The 27,604-nt window shown below is 37.9% G+C and overlaps 1 protein-coding gene across 2 annotated transcripts; it reads right to left on the bottom strand.

Moving 5' to 3' along the window:
* Positions 1 to 128: 128 nt before the first annotated feature.
* Positions 129 to 26,428, bottom strand: shisa8b (shisa family member 8b). Of its 2 annotated transcripts, XM_039653199.2 has the most exons (5): positions 26,137 to 26,428; positions 25,224 to 25,807; positions 16,116 to 16,237; positions 6,009 to 6,131; positions 129 to 1,510 (listed from the first exon to the last, which is right to left on the bottom strand). In XM_039653199.2, exons 2-5 carry the CDS (start codon positions 25,781 to 25,783, stop codon positions 1,050 to 1,052), a joined length of 1,266 nt encoding a protein of 421 aa, XP_039509133.2. In that variant the 5' UTR covers positions 25,784 to 25,807; positions 26,137 to 26,428; the 3' UTR covers positions 129 to 1,049. The 2 variants fall into 2 exon arrangements, with proteins under 2 accessions (XP_039509133.2, XP_088978192.1); XM_089122066.1 differs by having other exon boundaries at positions 25,224 to 26,428.
* Positions 26,429 to 27,604: the final 1,176 nt, after the last annotated feature.

Below are 27,604 nucleotides of genomic sequence, written 5' to 3'. Positions count from 1 at the left end.
AAACATGTTTCATGGTGCCATTGAGAATTTCACGTGGTTCTTTTCTACAAAGTAGGTAACCCACTGAAACGAGATTATTATGTCTTTGTGGTTTTTCTCAACTTCATTCCCCTATAACAAATTAGTGATTTAAAGCTACACTGTGTAACTCTTTTAGTTTATTCTTAGCTAAAAACACTTAGTTCTTTCAAAAATATATGAGCTCATTAATGCATATTTACTTTGTTCAAGTAATAAAGTATTCTCGTGAGTGTATAATATGCCATTGAAAATACATACGGGTAAGGGGTTCTAATGTCGGTCGCCATGTTGCCCCTCCATCTTGAATGTACATTAGCCAAAGAGGGACATACCCGTTAATTCAAGTTTACGTTTGAGTTAACACTCATGGACGAGGTCGAACTGGAAGCCATGTTAATCTTGGACTACATTGGCCACCGTAGGAGTTAAAACGAAATCGGAATTGAGAGGAACAGAAACTAATATTCACTGGATGGTCATATACCTTTTCACCGCTAGATGGGGGTAAAAATCACACAGTGTAGCTTTAATGTGACTTTCTCGCAACAAGACTTCCCATGCCAGAGAGGAAGACCGTGAAATTTAGTAACTCAAAAAACTTTTCTTTGTGAGCATAAAATCCTCAACACACTTAAATCCTCATACTTAAATGTGAGACCGGACATCCGGGTGTTTGCATCTTCTGGGGTAGGAGAACAGGTTTATTTTGTCTTTTTTGTTCACAAAATTGATCCTGAGGTTGTGTTTAAAGATTGCCAGGATAATGTCCATTGATGACTTAGATTTACGCTGACGTGATGATGGCATTGTCCTCATTGAGTTAATGTGGCCTTGGAACCCATTCCTGTCTTCCGGTCTCACCTCATTGTTGTCAGTGACACAAAAGACAGAGAAACCATATACTGTACACATTGACAAGAGTGGTTTAGCACTAAAAGAAGGGGGGGACTACACAGTCCTGACATTTCAGTCACTGCGCATACAGTCCGTTAACGGTCAGCAGTGTTGTTTCTTTCATTCCTGTTTCCTCAGACAGTGACCTCCGTCTTGCTGTTGGTCTGATAGGCCTTAAGTTTGGGATGGGGCTGATACAGCGGTTGTCCCCCGTAGACCGTGGGCTGGGAGATGAACTCCGGTAGTGTTTCTATGCTGTACTGTCTCCTGCTGCTGTAGATCTGTCGGCGAACAGAGTGTCCTGGATGTGAGGTCTGTCGGTGGATATGTTTTTGTCCAGAATCCCAAGCTTTGAAGGCTGAGCTGGAAAGTTGAGGGTGGGTGATGGTTTTTGGGATGCGGGTCCTCTCCAAATGGTTGGTTGGGATTGAGATGGACAGGGAGGAATGGATGTCGTGGGAGGGGAGGACCTGGTGGAGATAGGACTTGTCTTTTGGGTGCATTGACATCGGTTGGAAAGGTACAGGAGGGGATTGATACTGGGAGAAATCCATTAGTGGATAGCTCTTGTAGTAACCCCGGCTTGCAGTATCGGCTGGACGAGAAGAAATGGAAGAAGTTAGACAGACAAACATAAAAATGTGTACATGCATATTTGGGTTTTACAAGGGGGGATGGAAAAGGAAAATTTATATTCCACTGCTATTGGGTTCTCTCTTTAAACTTTAAGTTTGCTTGTAAAAGCTTGGCATATTTTGCGAGCAAATGCAAGTTTCTTGTTGGGTATCTGAAAGTTTTGCGAGTGAGTGCAAAAGTTTGGTGAGCAAATGAAAAAATCTTTTGAGTGAATTCAAAGTTTATTCAAGGAACGTAAACGTTTTCTGAATTAATGTAAAATTTTGTGCGTGAAAACAAAGTTACTCAGGGTAAAGTAACCATTTTGCGAGCACACTGAAAAACATTAAAATATAATTTCTTCATCAACATGTTCTTAAAGGGTTAGTTCACCAAAAAATGAAAATTCTGTCAGTATTTATTCACCCTCATGTTGTTCCAACCCTGTAAGACCTTCGTTCATCTTCGGAATAAAGTCGTTATTTTTGTTTGTTTTTGCGCACAAAAAGTTTTCTCGTCGTTTGATAAAGTTAAGATTGAGCCACTGAAGTCACTTGGACTATTTTAACGATGTCTTTAATAACTTTTCGAGGCCGGCAAGTTTCAATTCCTCAAGAAGCCTATGGACTAGTATGCAGGAGTGATCCAGCTCTCAGATTTCATCAAAAATATCTTAATTCGTCTTCCGAAGATGAACGAAGGTCTTTTACGGGGTTTGGAACAACATGAGGGTGAGTAAATACTGACAGAATTTTCATTTTTGGGTGAACTAACCCTTTTAAGGGTGTTTATCATTGTTGAAGAAATATAAATACATGTTGCATGTCACCACCATGTTAGGCGTATCAACTTTAAAATGAATGTCTTGATGAAGGACATAAAACAGCAGTATCTCTATTCCTGTTGAAATGTACATTGAGAGCTTGTCTATTTTATTAAACACTGACTTTATGTTGTCTGAAATGTTTAAAGGTCATGCTTTGGACATGAGTTATCTCTCTTCTCACGGTATTTACCTGCGAGCTGCTCACCCTGTCTCGCTGAATTAATGTCTGCTAGATGCACTTGTTCAGTTTGTTCTTGTATTGAGTAAATCAGAAGGTTTTAGAAGGTGTGTATGTCAGGGGACATATTATATATCTGGCTAGATGCCTGAATCACAAACAAAAAAAAAAGAAAAAAAAGAATTGAGTACAGTTCCTGAGGATGAGGTCTTCGCCTCATCAAATCCAGTATCAAATTTATAAACTGATGTCAAATGGCATTCTTTCAAATAACATAGCCATCAAATTATATTTTTATCCTTTTTTCTCATTCATTACTTTCTTCATGCTACAAAGTGATTCAAATAGATGACATCTGGAAATCCTTGAGCTTACTCCAAAGGCTGTATTGTCAGTGTGCATCATCTTCATCATCACCTTCACCATGGTGTGCTGATTGCAGACCATTCTGGCATCAGCTCTTTGTTTGTGAACTGTCAGATACAGATGAAAGTATCTAATTATGTGCATGTATAATGTGTGGGTCATTATGTCACTGAATCATTGTGATCCAGACACTATTGGCTTGACATGTTCCCAGAATATAGGGTAGGTTAATGCTTAAATGGACAAAAAACCTCTCAAACCCACAGCTTTTTTTGAAGAAGCAAATTCAGTTGAAGACAAGAACAGTAACTGTAATGATAAACTGTATTAGCATTCACAAATAAAAAAATAATATTCTGTTCGTTACAAGCATGTGCTGCAGTTATTTTGTCAAGTCACCTTTATTTATACAGTATAGTGCTTTTTACAATACAGATTGTATCAAAGCAGCTTCACAATTTTCCATTCCACTTCCCAGATATACAGGTATGACAGGAGGTGGCTTGCATCCACTCATTCAGATTTGTTCTTCGAAGCCGAGAAGAAGTGTCTTTGATTCTCTATCTCATGCGTAATTGTTTTCTTTTACGACGGTTAAAACATCCCGGATAAGCGCAAATGAGTACCATTTGAATTACCTGTCTTAACCTAAAATCTCTGTTCTGTGTAAACAAAGAGTAACATACACGCACGAGAGATCACTTCCAGCGCTTGTGCACACCGAAGCGCCCGCGTCCTCAGATTATAAGTCGTTATAAGAGGTAAAAACGATATAAATACTGTTCGTTTTCTCACACAAACCGCTCGTTTCGTGTCTTAAGCCATCATGTGTACTTGCATTTACGAGTCATTAAATCATGTTTAATTTGGACTTCTCTGTGCATGCTCTTTGAGGTGGACCCCATATACCTGCATATGACTGACAGACAAGAAAGAATGGTTCGACCTAAAAATATCAAAATAACTACTGCGGAAACAAAGACACTTACATCTTGGATGCCCTTAAGGTAAGCTAAAACATAAACATTAATTTTAAAGTGAAATATCCTTTTAACCTCAAGGGGTCTAAGGTGTTTTAGGGGTCCAAATGTGCCCTCACATTTGTGCTTTTTTCAGTTGCTTACAAAACATATTAATGGCAAAGTTGAAATTACACTCTTACACTCCATAATATATGAGCAACATGTATGTACTTTTGTATTTTTGAGAGAATATTGTTTAAGCATGGTTATTGAAAAAACTAAAAAGGAAAGTTTCTGAAATAAGGCCTAAACAAAACTAAAAACTAAATATGCGTCCACAAGACTTGAGTTTTTTCTTCAAAATGATCTGAAAACCATCCTGCCTAATCATTCACATAAAACTGTGAATTGTTTTAAATTGTGAAAAACATTTTTTTTTTTTTTTGGAAGGGCAATATGTGAATGGGCGTGAACGGTATAATTAGGTGATTCTCACCTGAGAATACAAAGACCCACATAATGAGTCACACAAGAAAGAATGCAAAATGAGATCAAATGAGAGTCCCTTACTACTGGACTTGTTCCCCAAGCACTTAAGGTTGCTTCCATCACACCCGTTCTTAAAAAGTCTTGGTGTGATGTGTCTGATCTGTCTAATTACAGGCCAATATCTCAACTTCCTTTTTTGTCCAAAGTTTTGGAACGTGTTGTTGTGTCACTTCATTAATCTCACTTGTCCATGAACAAGCTTTTAGAACCTTTTCAATCTGGTTTTTGATCAGGGGTTTTGATGTCACTCTATATTGATTGAGAGACTCAAGACTTGGCTTGGTATTTCCGGTATGGTTTAAATCTTACTTCACTGATCATACCCAGTTTGTCGAAAACAATAAATCTAATGTTGTACAGGTATGTCATTGTGTTCCTCAGGGGTCTGTCCTTGGCCCAATACTTTTTAATATTTTTCTTTCATTACCTGATGCTGAAAGGCTTGTCCATGCACTTGTGACCTCTAGGCTTGATTATTGTTATGCCCTTTATCTTGGCCTACCTGCAAAGTCTATTAAGCGACTGCAACACATACAGAACTCAGCTGCACGTGTTCTTACACACTTTTTTTCGTCAGCATATCTGGTGTGCTTAGGAACTTGCATTGGCTTCTGGTCTATTCCCTGTATTGATTTCAAAAATGGTGAAATGGTGCATCCTCGTCTCTCACGAACGGTGTCTCTCTTAACAGACGTCTACAGAGCAGCAGGCTGGGCGACACACAATACTTATGTGAGATTTTAGAATCTCCAGGTTTGAGCCCCGTTTTTTTCCTGTGTGTTATCAGGTAAGCAGCAGGAAAATGGCCAGATGTACATAGCGGCGCCTTCCCCTATCTGAGGTGGTAACGTGCAGAAAACTCTCATATCCTCCATCAGGGAACAGAGGTTACAACAGTAACCAAGACGTTATCTATTTTGTAGAGAAAATACCAGCAAATTAGACAAAACCTGAAACAAAAGAGCTTTTCTCCATGTGAGCAGATGAAGAAAATAGTTGACGTTAAGGGGCTATTTAAAGATAATATCCTGCAAATTACTAAAAGTTCACAGCATTTTGGTGCTGTAGCTGTTTTGTGTGAATTTGCGGATGTGGTACATTTACCAGAATAAGAAACTTTAATCACAGTTTAATGGGTTTTGTGTGTGAAAGTGTCCACTGATTGCCTTCCAAACAAAGATATATACTATGCATCGTGAACAATAAAAACATCAAAATATTTGAATGAATAGTCTCTTTGACCTAAAAGAACTAGATTATTTGTAGCAGAGATGTGTAATTGCTTGTGTAAAAAAAAAAGAAAAATCTAACCTAATTATTTTTTAATTAATTGAGCCAAAACCAAAATGCGTTAGGTTGTGCCCCGCTCTCCCCAATAGGCAATGAATACAGAAAGAATTAGAACAGAAAACACAACAACTTAAAAGTCCTAACACAAAGCAAGACGGTGATCATGACAGGTCCTGACCACAATAGAAGCTGACTTTTTCAGTCAAACTCAGGGACTGTTGTTTATGCCATCCAGCAGAGCATGAAATTATTCAGAATCTGTGAATAAAGTATGTCTGTGTACATAGTGGCATGTCACTGTTCTTACCAACTGCTTTCAGAGAGTTGTACTTATTCAGCGCCAGGCCTGGTATGCTGAGGTTGCTTTGAGGATGAGAGAGTCCGGCCGGTGTACCAAAAGGGAAGCCGGCATTGTTTAGGTGGTACTGTTCTGGAATACAGAAGGATAGAAGAACATTAAAATGAAAATTTGGTATATAAGGGTACAATGTTTCATGAATGAAATATGAGGTCATTAAGATTTCAGCAAATATGCATTGAATTAATTTGAAGTAATTTTTTTGATTTGAAGTATGATGAATGATTTGAAGTATGCATTGAAGTAAATTTGTTCGTTTGAACTCTCAAAGAACGCTGAAAAAAAAGATATATCACATTTTCCACAGAAATATTAATCAGTACAACTGCTTTAAACATCAATAATAAAACAAAATGTTTCTTAAGCACAAAAGATTTCTGTAGGATCATTAACATGTTGTAGATTGAGTCATTTTGTCGAACTGCAATAGAGAACTAAATCTGCTCTGTATGCAGCGACCCTATATTGACCATTGAAATGTGGTTCAGATGCTCCAGCCTGAATGACCTAATTTTCTTTGTAAGCTGTGGGTGATGGCACAGGAAGGACATTGATGCATTTAATGAATGTTGGATGTTGCTTTCTTTTTTCCTGTTTGTTCCATTACTCATTAGTCACATCTCATTTAACATGAGCGATGTGTTGAGAGATGTGGACAGCAGTTCTTTTAGGCCAAACCTGTGTTACACATTCTGAAATCATCCTGGCATTTCCTAGCAGTGGTGATTTGCGTTTTTCATGCTTTAAATGAATGTTGCATTAAAGCCAACGGCATACCCTTCCCTGTGTTAATTCAGACAAGTGTACCCAAAAACTCTGTCTGGGACCGTTCTGATGTCATCATGGTGCATCAAAGGCATGTCTGGTAATTCTAATGTTTATTTTCATGCAAATTACATCGGTTAAACCAAGCTTGCTAAAGATGATTTCAGCTATTCTCTGCTTTTTAGTCTCTGCAGGTGTAGATTAGCTGTCTTCTATGCTGTTTAAGGGAAGTATTACCCTTCTCACCAGGTCTCTTTTCTAAACCTTGATCAACTAAGAGTGTGATGCCCTAAGGACATTATAGCTTTAATACAACATCAGCAGTGATATTAACCACCATTTATTATCTATGTGCCCTCTTGACACTCACGGCTGTGTTTGATAATGATGAAGAGTAAAGGGAGGAAATAATGAAGAGGGTTTGTCGGGGTGAAGCAGGATGCAAGGCTTAAGCATCACAAAGAGAAATCAAACTAGATTGTTCGTAAGATTAAGTATATGTGATCTAATTGAGCAAGAGGGATAGATGAGTGAGAGTGGTGTACTCTGTACAAGTTAATGTATTCATTAGGTATTTCTGACTAGACCTTTGAAGTCAAAATCATTGTAAGGAAGTCCAGAGGGGTAATAACAGCTTTTGATACATTATGTAATATTTTTAGGGCTGTGTGCATTATGTACTCAGGGGTTTAGCATATTTCAAAGACGTTGCTGCACAGTTTTCAGATTCCTAAATGTCCTAAAGCGCACAGCATTGTTGCTTTCCATGTGACCATAAATGTACAATTCTAAATCTGATGTATGATAAACATTTAGTTGCTGTGCTATCAAAGATAACCAGATTTACAAAATACCTTTTCTATATCTCCCCATAAGTGCAGGCCTAAACTAGGATTTTTATTTATTTATTAAATAGCCAGTGTTGTTACTATTAACTAAAACTGTTAAAAAAATTGATCATTGAAATAAAATAAAATACAAATATTAAATGAAAAACTAAAATTAGAATTACTAATTAAAAATTACTGAACTAAAATCATTTTGTTCATATACATATGTATTAAAATTTATATACATAGTTTAAAATTTAAATGGTTTGAAATGAACCCCCAGCAACCCGCATTTGTGGGTTAAAATCTACTGTGGTGGTTAATGCATATCAGGACACTAGACAATTTAGCGGGTAATGATTCATAAATTATGTTCGATCAATTTGCACGGCATCACTATCAAAGTCCTTCACCTAAAAGCAGCCATTAGCAAAAATGAGGGTCACGAGTTTTTAAAATTCCCATCTGCTTTGCTTAATACTCAATGGTTAATGCTCCGCCAATGTCTGGAACCAATCAGATTCAGCATCCCTCACCACACAACGATCACTCTCCCCAGAATTCTGATTACCTGTTCACATTAATCAACCTCATTCCACCAACACATAAAACACGCTGCAATACCCCAGTTCCTTGTCAAGTCTCCAACAGGAACTGACCCTTATCCTCAGTAGTCGATTCCTTGCGATACCTGTAAAACTTCTGAACGTTAAATTATACTCACCTGTGATTGACTAACCTCTGGCTTCTTGATCTGTGACCTGCCAGAACATTGTCCGTATCCACTTGTTACCTGACATCCAGCGATTTCCAGTGTTCCACTAAATCCGCTTGCCAGCCGTTGAACCAATGCCAGAACCCGTAAGAGAAAAGACCAGTATTAATATCCCAGAACGGACTGTTATTTAATCATCTGGAGTGTTTGAACTCACCTATTGTGGACCTCATGTCTTCTCTCTCCTGATACTCACCTTGATATGTTGCACTATTGAATTAAGCTGTGTTATATTAACTTACCTCAATCTCTGTGTGCCTTGTATCCTGATAGAAGGCTTGACCCAACCCAAAAAAAAAACGGTATGGATCCTACACAGCCTACAACCCCTGCCATTCCAGTGCAACCTCCAACCAATGCTGAGAATTCGATACCACAAGCAGGCAGCGCTTCTGCTAATCCCGTTCCCACGCTAGTCTGCATCGCTAATGGATTCCTGTTGCAGTGTTCACTTCCCATCGAAAAGCAAACTCATCTGTATCCTACAGATTGGTCATGGATCTCTTTCATCATCCAACAGTTATACGGATCAGCTTTGAGATGGGCTGAGTCACTGTGGATGCAAGAATCTAAGGTTACCACATCATTGCAGAGCTTTCTTAACCATTTCAAAGAAGTGTTTGGACAACCAATCAGTGATTCTTCCATCAGCGATAAATTGTTACAGCTTCGACAAGATCAGAAATCCGTCTCAAAGTATTATAAAGTATTGAGTGGCTGGAATGAAAAAGCTCTCCTTTCTGTTTATCGCCGAGGTTTAAATCCTGCACTCTGTCTCCAACTTTCTATACACGATGATAACCTGGGACTGGAAAAATTCATGCTACAAACTCTCCGTTTACATCAAAGATCTCAGAGTTGTTATCAAGATACTCTACTCTCTCATGCCACGTCCCATCAAGCTCTCTTAAATCAGTATCTGAAACTCCACCGGAGAAAATGCAAGTCGACACTCACCGACTTTCCTAAACTGAACGCCTCCATCGTAGAGAATTGAAGTTATGTTTGTACTGTGGCGTTGAAGGTCACTTCTACGTACATGTCCAACTCAACCCCCTCGGCTGACAGTGATTTCCGTTCGAAACCCATCGACATCCTGTTAAACATCAACATTACATGTCCTTAATACTCCAACGGCTCAGAGAATTTACTCTGTTCTTACAAGCTGAAAAGTTTACATTTCATCAGTCCAGTGTTGAATTTCTGGGTTATCAGCTTAATGAACGAGGAGTGGAAATGGATGATCGGAAAACTGAAGCTATCGTGTCTTGGCCCACTCCTCAATCTGTAGGGCTAGGAGCTCCAGAGATTCCTAGGCTTCGCCAACTTTTACTGAAGATTCATACATGGCGAGCATTCTTCACCCTTATGAAAGGACTGTAAGCCTGTCATCAGGTTATCATCCTCAAACAAATGGACAAACGGAATGAAAAATCCAAGATGTTGGTCATTTCTTCCGTACGTTCTGCCACTCCAATCAAAACATCTGGAGTCATTTGATTTGGGCAGAGTATGCACAAAACTCCCTCAGGCAGTCATCTATTTAATCATCTGTAGTGTTTGAACTCACCTATTGTGGACCTCATGTCTTCTCACTCCTGATACTCACCATGATATGTTGCACCATTGAATAAAGATGTCTTCTATTCACGACACTTACCTCGATCTCTGTGTGCCTTGTACCCTGACAGCCAGAGCCCTAGGAGACAATTAAGAGACTAATTTTTCCAACCCGTTCCCATAAATACCACAAAAAGCACCCTAGCATCTTTATTGCTATGTGCAGGTCATTATAAGAAAAGTAACAGAGAATTTTGTTTTTATTTCCATTTTATTTTTTAATGGTATCAGCAAACAGCGATTATCGTAAAAAACTGAAAATAATACAATGATTCAGAATCAGATTTAATAACCGCATATAACAAGTTAGAAATAAGTATTAAAATGAAAAACTGAAATTGTAAAAATAAAAAGTAGGCCTAATTCAAAATACATATACATTTTATAATCGTATAAATAAAACGTTGACCATAACCCACAGTGAAGAATCCCCCACTATGTGCAGAACTTTCACTATACTTTAATATTTTAGAAATAAGCTTGGATGTTTTTTTAGATTGCAAGGGAGCACAATGTATAATAAATTGCTAAATGTAAAGATGATTAATAGATAAAATACATACAATTAAATCAAGTAGGCCTGTGCTAAACTAAATTAATATTAAAATAAATTAACATTGTTAATACATACAACAAAATAGCGTAAAATAAATACGTAAAACATATTATTTAAAATATAGATTTAAATATGTATTTAATATATACATATAATATATATAATATATAATATACCGACAAGTCTCGCCTATAGCCATTCCATCCCATTATATGTTTTTTCCAAACTGCATCCATGTTACGACTTTGTTAATGTTATGAAGTGAACTGAGTTACCATTTAGCTGAAGTTTTTTGGCTTTAAGAACAGATTGATGTATAACTCAAAACAAAGTGAGATCCCAAAAGTGACTTCTCAAGCCCATGTAAACTCAAAGGTAAACATCCTGCCTGTCATATTTAGGGATGGCAATGGGAATTGAATGGGGGATTGAGAATGTGCAGCAGAGATGCACTAATATGGGACGGGTGCATCTGTGTATTTGTGCGTCATTGTTCACGCTCTTCACTGGAGTGCCACCATTTCCCACTGAAGGCCTGTTGTGTATGTTCTTAGCCCTGAAGCAATGTAGACGTCTTTGATGCTTTAGTGTGAGGTATGTCTCCTTGTGAGTGTGCGTGTGAGTGTGTGTGGTGGCATATAAAAACAAAGCCTGAAATGCCAGAGGCAGAGAATTAAAGAGCGGACTGCATAAGGGGAAGTCTAAAATTGGACCATTCGTCTTTGTGTTGTATGATGTCATGCCATTGCACATGTGCTCATAAACACTCTTTCTGATGCTTAACCTCTGCTCAATGTAGATAGGCTTGAGGTTTAGACTTCATGCTAGATTAAACCTCAAGCTAGTCACCAGTTAGTCATTACATTTCCTATTATCCTCCCTGGCCCTCAACTGCATTTACTTCCAAATCACAGAGATCACTGTCACCTGCACCTGCACATCATCTCCTAGTAATCACAGGCAGCATATAAGCACACACTAGGACCCACTTACCCGTTTACACTTACCTTCGACAGGTGTGGTTACGTGCCTCTGTCTTCAACCCATGTTTCTCCTAGACTTCATCGTCTTTCTAGTCCCCATCGTCTCCCTCCTTGTGCTCCAATGACTCACCACTCTGCCTGAACCGGTGTGTGCTCCCGTTGCCATATATCCTGTCATCCATGACATCCATAACCATCTGCTACACCATAAGACTATTAGTATTCCTATTCTTCATTCGTCCGTGACTTTTTCAGTTATCCAACATTCATACTTCCTCTTACCTACAATTAACCTGTTTCTCTTCATTACCATCCGTGTTGTGAGTCCCTGGTCCGTAACAGAAGACCAAACCTAGACAGACTCTAACTGACTGCAGTAGGAGCCTATTCCTCCGCCCGATAGACTTGTTATACCCAAGATGGCCGTCCAGTTGAGAAATATGTGGAGGATTTCCTGGAGCTGGCTTCAACAGTCTACATGGGGGATGATTTGCTCATTTCAGTTTGGACGAACCCCTCGAATGCCGTGGAATGTGCATGGCTGCACGTTAGAGCAATACGTCTTGTATGCACTCTTACTCAGTCGATCCGCTTCCAGAACTCCACATCCTCTCCCATCATTTACACAGTCCTCTCCTGAATGCCTTCCTGAGTCTCATCCCGTCGAGACCCCCTTCCAGGGTCTTGTCCTGTCAAGACCACCCTTCCAGGGCTTCGTCCCATCGAGACCAACCTTCCGGAGATTCACGGTTTCCTGGTCATTGGATGGAGAGGGGAGGCGAGGAGGGATATTGAGAAGCACCCATCATGGCCGCCGCCTGTGCCCTCGACAAAGATGGCCCCTACTTCACCGCCCAATCCCTCGGTAAAGACGACCGCCACCCGAGCCCTCATCCAGGATGGCTGCTGCCATGTCAGAGCCTATTCCTGTCCCAAGACCTGTTCCTGAGCGTAAGCCTATAACTCCACCCAAGAATGGGTAAGTGAAGCCAGGCTCTAGCGGAAAGACCAAGAAGGCCGCCCTTCCTCCCGCACAGCAGACTCCGCCCTGATTGCCTGAACTGTAGGCTCCGCCCTGGAGTCCCGCTCACCCTCCGGATAAAGACTCCAGGAGCCTGAGCATTAGCTCATAACTCCACCTTTTTTTGCAGGGGGGGCTTTATGTCCCCGGTCATAAAATACAATATTTGTTTCTTTTGGCATCTAAGATGGAGAATGAAGAGAAAAAAATGTGAGGGGAAACATTGAAAGCATATGATACACTCTTGGGTTCTCCCAAAAATGAAAATTCTGCTTGAAAGACCCGTCTCTGACCTGCATGAAATACTCACCCTCACATTGTTCCAAACCTGTATGAATTTCTTTCTTCTGCTGAACACAAATAAGATATTTTGAAGAAAGTCGGTAACCAAACAGTTTTTTTCCTACTATGGAAATCAATGGGATGAAAAATATCATGTTATAGATGTTATAGGTTTTACTTATTTTTAATTCATCCTCTGTTGAACTGTTCTCAATAGGGCCATGAATTTCAGCTTCAGGTAAGTAAATAAGGTTGATTTTGCTTTTATGTTGACTTTCACCTTCAGCTGATACTGCTATTGGTGCCACAATATCCAACATCTCTTTCCAGCCATTTTGTGATTACACAGCCTCGCCTCAAGCCCTTGAACCATCTAGTGTTTATCACACTTATTCTTCCAGGCACCGTGGCCGTGTTATATTCCCAATTTAGTTGAATTAAAAGCCAATGTGAAGACGTGACTTTTGAACCGTGACATTAAATGTCACCTTCCTAGATCAAGACCAAAAACAGCACAAGCACTATAATCTTCACACTATTACTGAGGACACAGAAAGTAGGTAGTGAGATATGTACAGTCACATCACTAAACCTCTAAGCACTGTGGAGCGAAACTTAAATCCCTTTCATAAAGAGCAGAGGAAAGTGTGCCGGTTAAGCCTGGTACACACACTGGATATCAGCATAAACCCTACATCAACTGTCGGTTTGAAGCCAGCTGTCTCACGCCCAGTGTAAATCCACCCAGTGCAATCGCAGATGAGACGACCTCGCTTGTGTTTAAAGATGGGAAAAGGAGGTTAGGTTATAGATTTATTTTTCTCTGGCTCTTGAGTAGAAATGGAAATTATGGGGTAGAAGACCAAGGATAACCAGAGAGAGAGAGAGAGAGAGAGGCACTTTATCTGGATCTTACAAGTGCAAGATGCACACCCGGGAACCTTAACTGTTATGAGGGTGAGGGTGAATCTCAATAAAAGTATTTTATGCCCACTACAAAATAATTCTGATTGAAGTATTTGAAGATTAATGAATGAAATTGTGAATAAATCATTGTATTGCAGTTGTTTTTTACTGTATAATATATTAAAGTATACATATTAAAAAATATATAGACACATTTTTCTCTCTTTGATATTCAGATTTTCTCTCTCTTTCTCTCTCTCTCATATATAAATAACAATATAATGCAAGTTATTAATTTTAATGGCAAAGCTGAATTTTCATCACCCATTAAAAATATTGTGTATAAACAAAATATATGTAAATATATTTTTATATATTATTTTAATTTTTTAGTTATTTTGTTTGAGCTTTTGAAAGTCAGTGGGGTCCAATGCAGTCCATGGAAGAAGGAAAGTCATTCAGGTTTGGAACAACATCGGGGTACTTGTACATGTCAGAATTTTTATTTTGGGGTTTTCTATCCTTATAAGATGTGATTTGCTCAAACTGAGTGCATAATTGTGATAGCTCAAAGATTTGTTTGCAAGACATTGCAAGATTCAAACCTTCAACCATTTGGTTACCAGCCATTGATTGTGTATGAGAAAACACATGCACTTATTTATCTACAATTGAATTTTTTTTTTTAATTTGTTGTTTCTTTTATCGCTGAAGCATATTTTGGACTGGGGTGGCTTGAACTCTTCAGTTGACTCTGAAAATACTTAAAGGGGTCATGAACTGGCTTTTTAATTTTTTACATTGTTGTCTGAGGTCGACTTATGACGTTCGCTTGGTTTTTACATTGAAAAACATCAAAATGAATATTGTAATAGGCTATTTTCTACCCTAGTTTTAAGCCCAGCTCAAAAACGCTCGGTTTTTATGGGCGTCGCGCAATGAAGACTTGGAAGTAAACGCCCACTGCTGTGATTGGATAACAGTTTTGCATATTATAATGAGTTACACTCTCGACCCGGTTTGTCATCACGAGGCAGGAATCTATGTTATAGAGCTGATAAGTCCCGCCCCTTCCGCTAACCCCGCTGGATCTCTAGGTTGAAAAATCGTCAATGCAAGTGAATGAGAGAAAATAATTATTTTCTAATCCCATTTGAATTTTGCAATGAATGTGAACATATGTTGTCTGTGAATTTTTCAAATAATTTTTTTGTGTAAAGAATGCTACAATTTAGCGGGTAGAATTTTCATACGACTTTGTGTTAGACTTTGTGTGACTTTGTGTGCTTTCGACGCGTTTGATATACTGTACGTCACCACCACTAGCACACGAATCCCGCTAAACATGTCTGTGTCTTTAGTGCACTTCACCGTATGTTCACCGTATCTTCTTTCAGGGAGAGGACAAACTAGTTGAGCGTGGTGAAAACCTCTTCAGGTCTGTGGACGGGTTTTGGTACGCAAGTGGGGAGAAACAAATATTTGTTGTTTTTTGCTATCAACAAGAACAGAAAGAAGTTAGCGGTAACACTTTACAATACGGTTGCACTAATATGCATTAATTCATGCTTAACTAATGCACAGATAATCATGAGTTAATGTAAAACTCATGAAGAACTAAACCATTAATTAATGATTACTAATCATTAATTCAGCAACTAATAAAGAGTCTATATGATTAATAGATTAAGTAATACATGAATTGCTATTAATTCAATGCGTCATTGTGTATTAATTACTTAATAACATATTTTATTAACTAATAGTGTAAATTAATGTGTTAATTACCACAATGAGTCAAAGCACTTCAACTTCCAGTTGTCTGCTTTAATTAATCATTAGCTAATGATTTGCAAAGGTATCATTATGTTATGACTTTACTTGTTGGGGCACACCATTATTAACTAGTCTATTACTATTAATTAAACAAAAATAGTTATTATGGAATTAAACCAAAATGACAAATTTAATTAATAACAATTCATGTATGAACTAATACATTACCTTACAGACTCTAAATTAGTTCCTAATGTGGTAATCATTAATGAATAGCTTAAATAATCATTAGTTACACATAAATTCAGTATTATCTGTGCATTAGTTAAGCATGAATTAATGCTTATTAGTGCACCCGTATTGTAAAGTGTTACCAAGTTAGCAGCTATAAGCCAGTGATTCACAGTGTACGTTGTCATGCAATACTCTTGGGAAAAGTGAGCCCCGTTGGGAAGCTGTGCGAGCAGACATGTACAAAAGTGATGAAATTCAGAATCTATAGCAGTTTTTTTTTTCCACAACAACAGAGTAAGTGATCTCACCGCTGCGGCTACGAAGCATCCTGGCAGAGATGCTATTTGCACCAACAGATTTGCTGCTGCTCAATGGTCCATCCACAGGACTCACCTCCCCTCCTGGCTGCTTCAGCAACTCCTGCAGAGTCCTGTGAGGAGACATTTACCCAAACATTAGATACAACGGGGATATTATTCAGGATTGAATCAAGAATGCTTTTATATTTACAGTTTAATTCTTATATTTGATTTGAGGTGACAGGAACTAGAATTAAATTCCAAAATTAATTTTAGGAAGAACAATTAAAATTCTATTTTTAAATTTATAAATGAACACTACAGATCAGAATATGACACTAACTAGATTGGATCTCATTTTGCTGACATATTCTCACAGAGCATTTAATCAGAGCAATGTACTGTCCATAAAAATCACATCCCTTTCCGCTTTTGCTGAAAAAGAAAGGGTAAAGATCTGTAGCTGGCAGTGCATATCAGTATAACATTAGTGGTTTGGAGCTGTGAGTCCTGAGGCGAACAATCAGCATATTGTCATATTTTATCAATACTGTCATTTAGCATCTCCTGACAGTCAACAGACTGTTTGTGTTGCAGGGAGTCAATGAATTCACACTCAGTATGTTCTCTCTACTTATTGGATGCACTTTAAATCAATTACACTATTCAAATTAAACAATAAATATGTCTAAGCAGTTAACAACTCTTTGCATTCACAGGACTGCAGTTATGTTGGCTTTGCAGAGTTCCTGAACCTTTTCCTGCATCCCTGTGTCCTCCTGGGTGATGTGTTCTTCAAATCCTTGACACTCCATTATTGTTCCATTTCCTACGGCCTCCACTTGTATCCCTAGTGAGCTCTCTAATTCTGTCCAACACCCTTTAACCAACAAGGGACTGTGATGAGATCTAATGTGATTGTCAAGCACAAGCGCAGTGGCCTTTGGCTGGCCCATGCCAGTGGCAGTAGGCCACCACGGCCTAAGAAAAACAACACATCAGAAAGGCATGAAAATATGGTCACCCCCCTGGTGATGACTTCTTCCAGGGAAGACAGAAAAACCATTTGCAAATAGCCGTGCAATTGGATGGGAGCAGCCGTTCCTGTGCCATCTCTGTTTGCATCCCATCCTAGTGTTTATGGAATTCTCCTGAGGAGAGTAAACCTCAACTCAAACTAGAAGATAAACATCATCTGTTTCTTCTAGACTTCTATGCAGTTTTTTTTAGCTTAACTGAACAGCTTCAGAGTTATTGAAATGGTTATATGACTTCTTTCGGGTTGAATGGTGGCCGTCTCGCCCTATTTTTGTTTTTGTTCTTCTGGCTCTGCACTGCTGTTGCTGCAGCTTCAGGGCTTGGCCCTGGTATCGCAGTTACTGTACTGTATATTTATAAATATTTGTATAATTCTCACACTCACCTATAGCTGTGAGGATCTTTTACAGCTAAGGTCCTCCATCCAGTGCAAACAGAAGCCTGTGATTACACTACCGGCAGAGGTAAAACTGAGGCGAAGAGGCAGACAATATAACGTACAGGCCAGTGTCTCGTAGACCGTGTAGGAGATCTGATAAAAGGGCATCCTGTGATAGCGCCACTGAGTCCTTCCTGAGGGGTTCAGTTCTGCCAGTCAGCCATGCTGGGTCAGAAGCAGTGCTATATCTGACATGATTGTTCAATCACAATAGGGCCAATTTGTATCATCCTCTGTCTCTCTCAGGCCTTGTCCACACTAATAGGTTTTCTTTTGAAAACGCATATTTTTCTCTCTTTCTCTCTGAGAGAAAGTGGATATGAATACGCAGTTTTCATGTTGTAGTGTGTACGTGCCTTTTCCGGCATTTCAGTGTGGACGGGAAACTTTCTGAAAACGCATTCTGTGCTCATCTGCTTTTCTGTAGTATGGGGACTCACTATATTTATTGTACAAGATATTTATTGTACAAGTTCTCAAATTCACATCTACGTGCTCTCCAGTATTGCTACTCTTTTACATTAATAAAAACAATGGGAGCCTAAAGAGGTTCAGCCTTTGAATAAAGAGCTGATTGCTACCCAACTAAAACAAATTACAGAACAATGTCTTTTTGAATTGAATAAATAATTATTATGGTTGTTTCACTTAATTGTAATAATCATTTCTACATAATTTAGTGTAGTAATATAACTGGTTGCAGCCCAGTCATTCCAATGAGCGTTTGTACATGCAGCCCTGTCGTATTTCCTTAGCACTGTGTTTTATCTTGAACAGCGTTCTGTATCTTTGGATCTGTGTTGAGTGAGATTATCAGCAATTATTCATAAAATGCCATATCTAATTATATTGCTTGAGGAACAGCTTTGTCTCGCTTAATGCTATATGTAGAACTGAATTACTCTTATAATGTGTAACCCGCAGATAACCAATTAGTCAAATTCACATTGTGCCATCCCAATAGCCCCTCATGTCATTTAGCCTACTTAATCTGCAGGTTAATGTGAAATAATTTGCTCACTATTTCTAGTATACTTGCAGCAGAAATTTAGGCAACTGTTCATATCACTGTAAAAAAATATTGTTGGTTTAAATTAAAAAATTAAGTTACCAGGTTGCCTTAAAATTTTAAGTTCATTGAAATGGAAAAATTTAGTTAATACAATGAAGGAGATTGATTTAATCACCGGAAACTCAAAATATTATGTTATCTGAACTACATAAATTATTTAAGTTTATTTGACAAAAGAAAAAATGTTGTGATTACAAATCATGAAAATATATTTTTTTACAGTATTTCTTACTTTGGTTACATTTAAAACATTTTTTACATTTGAAACATTTTTTCAGAGTAAAACATTTTTTCTCTTTCTTTTAGACAATTTTATTGACATGGTAAAAACGTTGGAAAAGCATTAGAAATGTATGCCTGTTTCGCACTGTTAATTTCCGGTATTTGGTCCTGTACTGGTTGCCCTTTTGTCATCCTCTCTCTATCTTTGTCATTTTTCCCCTTTATCTTTTTACTGTAAACAACTACCACTAATTTAGGTGACCCCCTACCTGGTTTTGCAGCTTTAACAAGAAATGTGGTCAGCTATTTCTATTGTAAGAGTCATAAAGTTTTGCATTAGATCATCATGTCACCCAGGAGGCAAATTTAAAGCTAGAAAAAAGCCCAAAGAAAGCTGTAATGAGTAGTTAGTCAGAGATCATAGACCCTCACTTTAGACTCAGAGGAACAGGAGGGCCTTGAAGTCACGATGGAGATGAGAGAGAGGCGGAGGGGGGTCAATGGCAGGAGGACGCAAATGTCAGTGCACACCCACTAAGGCTCAACCATGCGAGAGAGACGTCTTCAGAATCAGAGAGACACAAAGACACACTTGTACGCACACATTAACACACAAACACAGCTATGAACAGCCACATCTCATTCTTGTCAAGTGAGTTGAGACAGTTTGGAGCCGCAGGAAAGACACAGGTTAAAGCTCAGGGGTTTGAAGGAGGAGCTGGAAGAGAAGTATTCAGCTTGATCCTTCCTTACTTTGTCCTTCTCTCCTTCCATTTTTCAAAAAGTAAACAGAAAACTCTGATTTGAATGTGTCAGTACATTTCCTTTGCATTATAGTCTCAGGGACTTGGGGGTTTTTAATGTCAAGGACACCCCAGATATGGAAATTTAATGTAATAACAAACAAAGGCAATATCTTCATCAATGCAGCATTTAAATAGTAAAAAAAAAAATACAGTGGAGTTTAATTATTATGACAACTGAATTAGCTTTTGGTGTTGTAGTGAGGCCAAAATTATTTAAATATTAACATTATACTATTTAATATTTTTATTTAATATTCCTATAATATATAACAATTTTTAGATGTGATGCTTTAAATGTTTAAATTATTTCAAATTCAATTCAGATTCCCTTGTTTAGCACTTTTCATGATATAATGAAGCTGAAAATAGCCATACAACTATTAGACAATAGATACATGGCAATGGCAAGGGAAAACTCCACAAGAAAATATGTACATTTGCTTATTACTGTTAACACATTTTTTCAATTTTCTGCAGCCACAACCAAGCCTTTGAGGGCATGCAAGCAGACCTACAATCAATTAAAAAAATGCAACTGAACCTGACAGCCAGTGATCAATGGGAAAAGACGTTTGGGCTTTTGAAAACTAATTTTTCACAGGAATAAGTCATATGTATTTTGAATGGCAGAGGCTGAGTAAATAATGACAGAATTGTCAGTTTTAAGCAAATGATTTGTGAAGGTGTCATTGGAATTTTTTACACACTTTTTACATCTACAATACTTAAACAATTTTTAGGTAAAGTCTGACTCAAAATGATGTGCCCCTTTCTGATCCAGAAGGTCTCACATTATGTAAATGTGATATCTCAAAGATCTCAGCCCCTCCGGACACCCGTATGGGTGAAAACTCTGCCCAGCATGCTGATTGCTGATTCATTTCTTTAACTGTGGATGGGATATTGTATGGTTCAGAATCTTGCCTTTGGTATCGGCAAGCTGCTTAAGATGTGATCTGAATTATGGATTTCCAGATCACTGCTGGAATCCGCAGTGCATTATGTCTCATATTATCATGACTCACATTCTCTGTGTGGTCTATATTATTTTATCCCCAATGATTTAGTATGTCCTTCATTGTTCAGCAATGATACACATAGCAATATAGGTCATTTCAGTGCTTACATAACAAAACTATGATCAAAGTATGGATTGTATAAGTTTAGGCTGATTGATATACTGCTTTCCTCTTCCCCGATTAATTAAGGGTTAGAGATTTTCAGGGAATTTAAAATACTGGTGTAACATTCAGATATTAAAGTCCCCCTATTATCCTTTTTCAAATATTATACTTGTTGGATATAGCCGTTTATAAATGTAAAAGGTCTGCAAAGTTGCACAATACATGAAGTTTATCTCCCAAATGAAAGTAATTCCAGTCTTCCTTCCATCCAAAGGTCTTCATTAGCTGCCCGTGAACAGCATACTTTGACCTGCCCTCACACATTGTAGTCGCTAAGGCCTGGAGAAGTTTAGTGCATGTTTTCGACATGTTGAGACATGTTTTCGAAACAAGATGCTGTTTTCTGCACTGTGCTCCAGAGCTAGATCCAGAGCTAAAATTCAGATGGTAATGGCCATATCATTTCTGACATGAGCTGTAAGCGGTAGACCAATCACAACAGACTGAGTTTTTTGACCAATCAGAACAGAGTAGGCTCTCGGAGAGCGAGGTTTAGGCCATGTTTACACGAGAACGCTCGCGGGTGAAAACGTAAAAATATTTTATCGGATGTGCCTTTCATTTACACGGCGACGGCGTTTTTGAGGCTTAAAAACGCAAAAAAGTGAAACCACCCTCCAGAGTGGAAATCTTAAAAATGCTCCACCGCCGCGTTCCTGTGTAAACGGTAAAAACGCAAAAGTCTGCATGACAGTGAAGGTTGTACGCAGGCGCTTGGACTTGGTGTTGTTGTAGTATGCACTCCTAGCCGACTGAAGTGCATACTACATTGAATTTCACACACTTTTGCGTCACCATTTGCACGCGGATTTCACTCACAAAACGCTCGTCTAAACGCAGAATAAAAAGTGATGACGCAACGCCACTTTTGCGTTTTCTCTTCAGAATCGTTTCCGTGTAAACATAGCCTTAGAGAGACCGAATCCTTTATCGAACCATTTCAGACCGTATGACTGGAAGAACTGGTTGAACAGATCAACCTCCTCACCACAGGTCTATGAGACGAAGGACCTTGCTTGCAAAAAAACACCTCTCACACACACACTCCTTCCCTTAGGGTGAGCATATTTTGATTACCAAAAACCAGGACACTCGGCCCAGCAAACACATGGGCCAACTCAAATGATACTCGAAGTTTACACAAAGATACCTTATTAATTTCAATACATTTAAAGTAGGTTATGCCTCCTCTGTATGGATAGAAAATTGTTATATTGTTATATGAAAACAGGACATGTGGGAAAACAGGACAGTTGGTCACCCTACCTTCCCTGTATCCCCCATTCTTGAAGAGATCACCCACACTCACACAAGAATCTATAAGGTTTTATTTGAACAACTATCATAAAGTTTTATACATGTGTTTAGTGTTTACTTGCACACAAAGGAATGTGGTCTCTAGGCACTTCCAAAAGATGAAAATTCATGAATGCTAATTTCAACTGTCTCTTGCAAACGGTCAACTTCTACCCCCAGTAAATCTGGAGGGGTGAACACAGTAAATTTCCACTAAACTCATGTTTAACATATTAAATGAGGTCTGGCTATATAAGGAAAATGCAAGAAGAGCTCAGGGCCGTTTCTGTATTCACATTAGCCCGTGTGGTTGAGGGTCTTGCGACTCTTAACTCACTGTTGTATAAAGGATTTTCCTCTTTGTTCTAGAACATTTGATGGTTTGCATTGATTATCTTTCAATTGATTATGAAATTGTAATAATACATTTACCTGACACAATAAATTGTTATATTTGATTATTCTAACAGACTTTTTTGAGTTAAAAGGAATAGTCAAACGTTCAGGTAGATGCACAGATATCATTAAAAAAAAACCTTTTCATTTATGGAGTCAGATGAATTAACGAGTTAATACATAATATAAAATGTATTGCATTTATTTAAAAATCCCTTTGTCATGGGAAGAGACGGAATACGTGTGAGACCTTCACCTCTAATCGATTACCGCCATTGGATCGATTTACTGTAGCAGGCCTTACATGACTGTAAAAAAATGAGGTGATGCAGCGATAATGCGATATATATATATTATAAACAAAGTGCATTTGTCCTTGGATGCATGTAAACATATTGTAGGAGACCTCCAAAACAAAAATAAGAACCTCTGAATCAAATAGGGACACTTTAAGGTATGGCTGAAAATGAAAGTGGGAAATATTTTAGGAGCACAATTCAACATCTGAGCAATTGTTTGTGGTTATTTTTACTGGTGTGAATGGAACTGTATAAGATGTCTAGAGCAGCGTCAAAAAGCGTTAATCTGTAGAGATGTTGGTTTCATTTTAAAGCAGAGTGTTAATCTCAGGAGAACTCTTAATCTTGTGAGAAGAGTTAATCTGGTGTGCAGTTTTTAGCGTGTGGGAAATCTTGGAGAGCTGTTAACCTCGAAAAAATGTTAATCTTCGGATGAATATTTTCCGTCCTCCACATGTGTTCACCTAGATAGGGCTGTTTGCATTATTGGGTCATTTCATGTCTAAAATGGAGTCACGGCAGATCCCTGAGAGAATTATAAATGTGTTTTATTGCACATGACAGGTAATTTGATATTAATAAAGGGATTTTGAATATTTAAAGCTGGGAACAATTGGTTCAATTTGACATTTGTAAGGAAAGGAACTGGGAATTGAGACATCAGAAAAAATATTCTAGTTGAATGGGTTGCATCGATGACATGAATATTAAAGTAATCCTAGGACAATACTTTGCTAATTTTCTTCAACTCTTTTGTTGTAGCCTACATGAAGAGCCACATACATATTAATGGCTTTAGTCAATTCTGTACTAGTTTGCTGTATATGATGTTTAGGTGGGCCAAAATGTCCTTGACCAAAATAGCTTTGGTTAACCAACACACTCTGAACGTAATAATACGAACATAAAATAAGCACTTTTAACATGAAAAAATTCCGTCTTTTCTGAGACAGCTCTGTTCCAAAACCTAGTAAGCGGTCTACATCATTTTACAAAAGCTATTACAAAAAGGAGCACTCAACAGTCCCACAAGGGGAGTTTCACAGTGATAGAAGAAACATTGCAGAACCTTTCAGTGAACTTTCTTAGTGTGAAGAACATTTTAATATCATTTGTTTTCATTATAAAAACATTTTGTGCAATGGAAATGATGTTATCGGATCCAAATATGCCAAGAAAGAATCTTTGATTTTAGTGTTGGCAGCATATGGTTCTTTAAGTATTTACATCTTAAGTATTAAATGACTATTTTACATACTATTTTTGTGTGCTTTGTATAGTATTGTGATGTTTGGTTAGCAGTGATCAAGTTAAGCGGTAAGCTTTGTTGGAATCAATTGTGAGTAGTCGCCTGTTTGTTTAATTAAGAGAGCACTATTTTTGTAGCCTATTACTGGACCATTTCAGAATATTCTCGTATGGACCCCTTAAGCCATGAAGTTGTTTTGTCTGAGAGACGCACATAAAAGTAAAGACTCATAACTCTAAACTGTATCAAGAAGAGTCAAAAGGTAGGTAATGTTTGATAGAACACTTTTCACATTTTTTTGAAAACATAAATTACATTACATTTGGACATTGTACTGTTGAGAAACTGCTGATAAAAGACAAAAAATATATATACAGTAATTTTTATTATTATTTTGCATATCTTTTCTTACAGCATTTGGAACCCATGTAGCCTGTTTGTTCAGTTCTTGAAGCCACCCTAATTGGCATTTTTGAAATTGTTCCTCCATGGAGAATATCTTGTCATAAACACAATAGATTATGTTCGCTTTGGGCTCATCTTAATTGTAATAATATGCTGTAAAAAAAATTAGGTGTCTTTTTTAATGATCTGTGAATGTTTCATGAGCTGTTTGTTTAGCAGTACATAGTACAAAAAAGTATTTTATATATTATGAAAAAAATAAATTCTATTTAGCAGCAAATAACTCATCACTACTTAGGAGTTTATCAAATTGGCTACATTCAGTGTAAATTTCAGACTCTAAGCTTTCAAATGACACCTATTTTAAGTTGATCAAGGTAATATTTTTGAAAAGTATATTTTTTTTTTATCACAGCTAGCGGTACACTCCGTTTTAGAGGGATTACTCGGCACTTCTTAGGAGTTGATTAGTGATAATATTATTCTACACATTAAAATTATACATATTTTGTGTTATTAAATTCAGTGGTTGCTGCTTAGTAATTTGATTATGATTTTTTTTTCATTAGATGGTGTCCCACCGGTGGGACAGTTAGGGCTTAAGGGGAGGTTATATTTTAGGTTACATTTTATTTAGGATGTAGAGCAGCTCACTATATTTTGTAAAAAAAAATAATAATAATAATAACAATAATAATAATTTGTACTTACCTGGAGTTACTGAGATCGTTCTGGCCTCCACGGCTCTTCTCCAGCCCTAGTTTGGTGAAGATTCCCACCAGGACCATGATGGCCACCACACCACAGATGATGTACACAATCATGTGAGTTCGATCCCGCTCGTGGTCTGGCTGCACCTCAGTGTTGGTGGCCACAGGTTTTCCAGTGTTGGCCCAAATGGGAGTATCATAGTTGGAGCAGGAGGTCTGATCCAGTCGCTGCTGGCGGAACTGGCAGCAGAACCGGTAGTAACAAGTGCCGCAACAGTACAAGAAGATACCTGCGTTACAATTAAAGGGAGGGTCCCACTGGCCCATCACATCATAGTAACCCCGGCAACGGGTGCCAGTGGATGGCACAGTATCCTCCTCCACTTCTCCAGGTGTGGTCAAAGTTGGAGGCCCCTCTGATGTCACAGAAATCAACAAAGGATCTAAGGTCTGACTGGCTGTTTGGATGTCCATATCAGTAGAAGTCTCGTCCTGTGCTTTAGCAGCCCGTCCCAGAATGGCAGTGAGCAGAAGATGAAGTAAAAAACAATTTCCAGCCATGCTTCACCTGACTGATCTACCTCACTTTGAGAGATACCCAAGAAATGATTGTTAAAAGAAGAATTCTTGAAAGTGTTGAATGACTTTTATTGTCATACAAATAGATATAGTTAAGAATATTTCAAAGAATTTAGAGATTCAGTAATGTTTTTAGAATGTTTGAATATTTATTTAGGTTGTTATATTTTCAAATAAATAAAGGTTTATTTCAGAATCGTTTCAATGAAAATGCACTGTTAACAAGAAAAAAAGTATTTGCTTAATTAAAAAGAAAATAGTAACTGAAAAGTGGTATAAAATAGTTACTGAGAAGTGGTATAAAACGGTAGTTTCTTTAATTGCAACTGCATTACCTTTGACCTTTCGGAGAGAAAATAAATACTTGATCCTGGTCCTGTCCAGATATGAGTCTCATTTTATTTTTTCCATTGTAATTCAACACTTGTTTTCAGTGCTCACCATTAGTTCCTTTTGAGTTTTCTTTTCACCTCTGTAAACAAGCAGTTGCAGTAATTTGCCATCAAAATCCTTTCCAGTAGAGCGAGTGAACCCACAGACAGGTGTTTTAATCCACAGCGATCCACTCAGAGTGCTGTCTCTGTGCCTTGTGAAAGGCAACAGTTCAGGATTCAAATTAAAACTCCTCCCTTCTGTTCTCAGCATATCAGAGAGAGAGAGAGAGAGAGAGAGAGAGAGAGAGAGAGAGAGAGAGAGAGAGAGAGAGAGAGAGAGAGAGAGAGAGAGAGAGAGAGAAAGAGAGATTTTCCATCCAGCTACAGTACAATACTGAAGATAGTTTAGTTCACAGGCTTTTAGATACTGAAGAACATTTTTGATTTAAATACGCAGGGATAATTAAAATAACCAGAAACATGTGCATGACTCAATCAAAAACCATGGAGACAAACATGCAAAGGGAACACAGGCAGGAACTGAACACTGCAGTGAAAATGAAGACAAAACTGAACATATTACAATTACTGTTTTTACTGTATTTCTGGTAAAAAAAAATGCAGCCTTTGTGAGCATAAGAGACTTATTTTAAAAACATTTAAAAATCTCACCGACCCTGTACATGAACACACACACACAAAAAAATTAGTTTGAATTGAATTGAAGATATAAAACATATTCAAAAACATAATCAAAATGTTATGTGACATGGTTTACACAAAAATTGTTCATGTGGCATACATTTTAATATAAACATACACATACAGTATATGTTGCTTGTTGTTAGTGTAATGTAATACGCTGTCACACATGCCTGTAACTTGAAAACTGTGTGAACATCAAATGAAACTAGAACATAAATTTACATTTATGTGTTTTGATGACAAAATCCCCTTGAAGTGTCCCCCACCCCCTGTCCATCAGCACAACAGTATTCACCATGTCTTATAAGCATTCCTCTCCAACATTTTTAGTGCACTGACAGAAAATGTCCAACTTATCCACTGTCAAAATATTAACATAAATCAACCATTTGCATTCATAATTTCCTGCATTCTGCACAAATAGTGCAGTTGTGATGGGCTTGGACTGTCTTTGATCAGCTTTCTACACAGGGTTAAGATGTGACAAACATAACCTAGCTTCTGAAGAGTGGAAGAAAGACAGGATGAATAAGACATCTCACAGATCTCTTTTGGTCTCCTTTGGTTTTCTCTTAATATATATTTCCTACTCTGCCCTTTTTTGCCTGTCCTTTTTGAGATTGCAATGCGTCTTGGTGACTTGTACTCTATTAAAAATGTTGTCATACTTTTTTATCATTACAATAATTCATTGTGACTGTATGCCTCATCACTCATTTAAAAT

Source organism: Pimephales promelas, chromosome 17, assembly GCF_988280905.1.
Source record: "Pimephales promelas chromosome 17, fPimPro1.hap1.1, whole genome shotgun sequence".
Lineage (NCBI taxonomy): Eukaryota > Metazoa > Chordata > Actinopteri > Cypriniformes > Leuciscidae > Pimephales > Pimephales promelas.
Note: the sequence above shows the minus strand (reverse complement) of the source record. Positions and strands in the feature narration are given on the sequence as shown.

Bases quoted from the DNA above. Each gene is read 5' to 3' on its own strand.
- shisa8b (XM_089122066.1), bottom strand. From the start codon at position 25,783: ATGGCTGGAAATTGTTTTTTACTTCATCTTCTGCTCACTGCCATTCTG. The intron at 16,238-25,223 runs GTAAGTACAAAT...GTCTCCTCACAG, and splicing joins AACGATCTCAGTAACTCCAG to GACTCTGCAGGAGTTGCTGA. The intron at 1,511-6,008 runs GTAAGAACAGTG...CTTCTCGTCCAG, and splicing joins CAACTCTCTGAAAGCAGTTG to CCGATACTGCAAGCCGGGGT.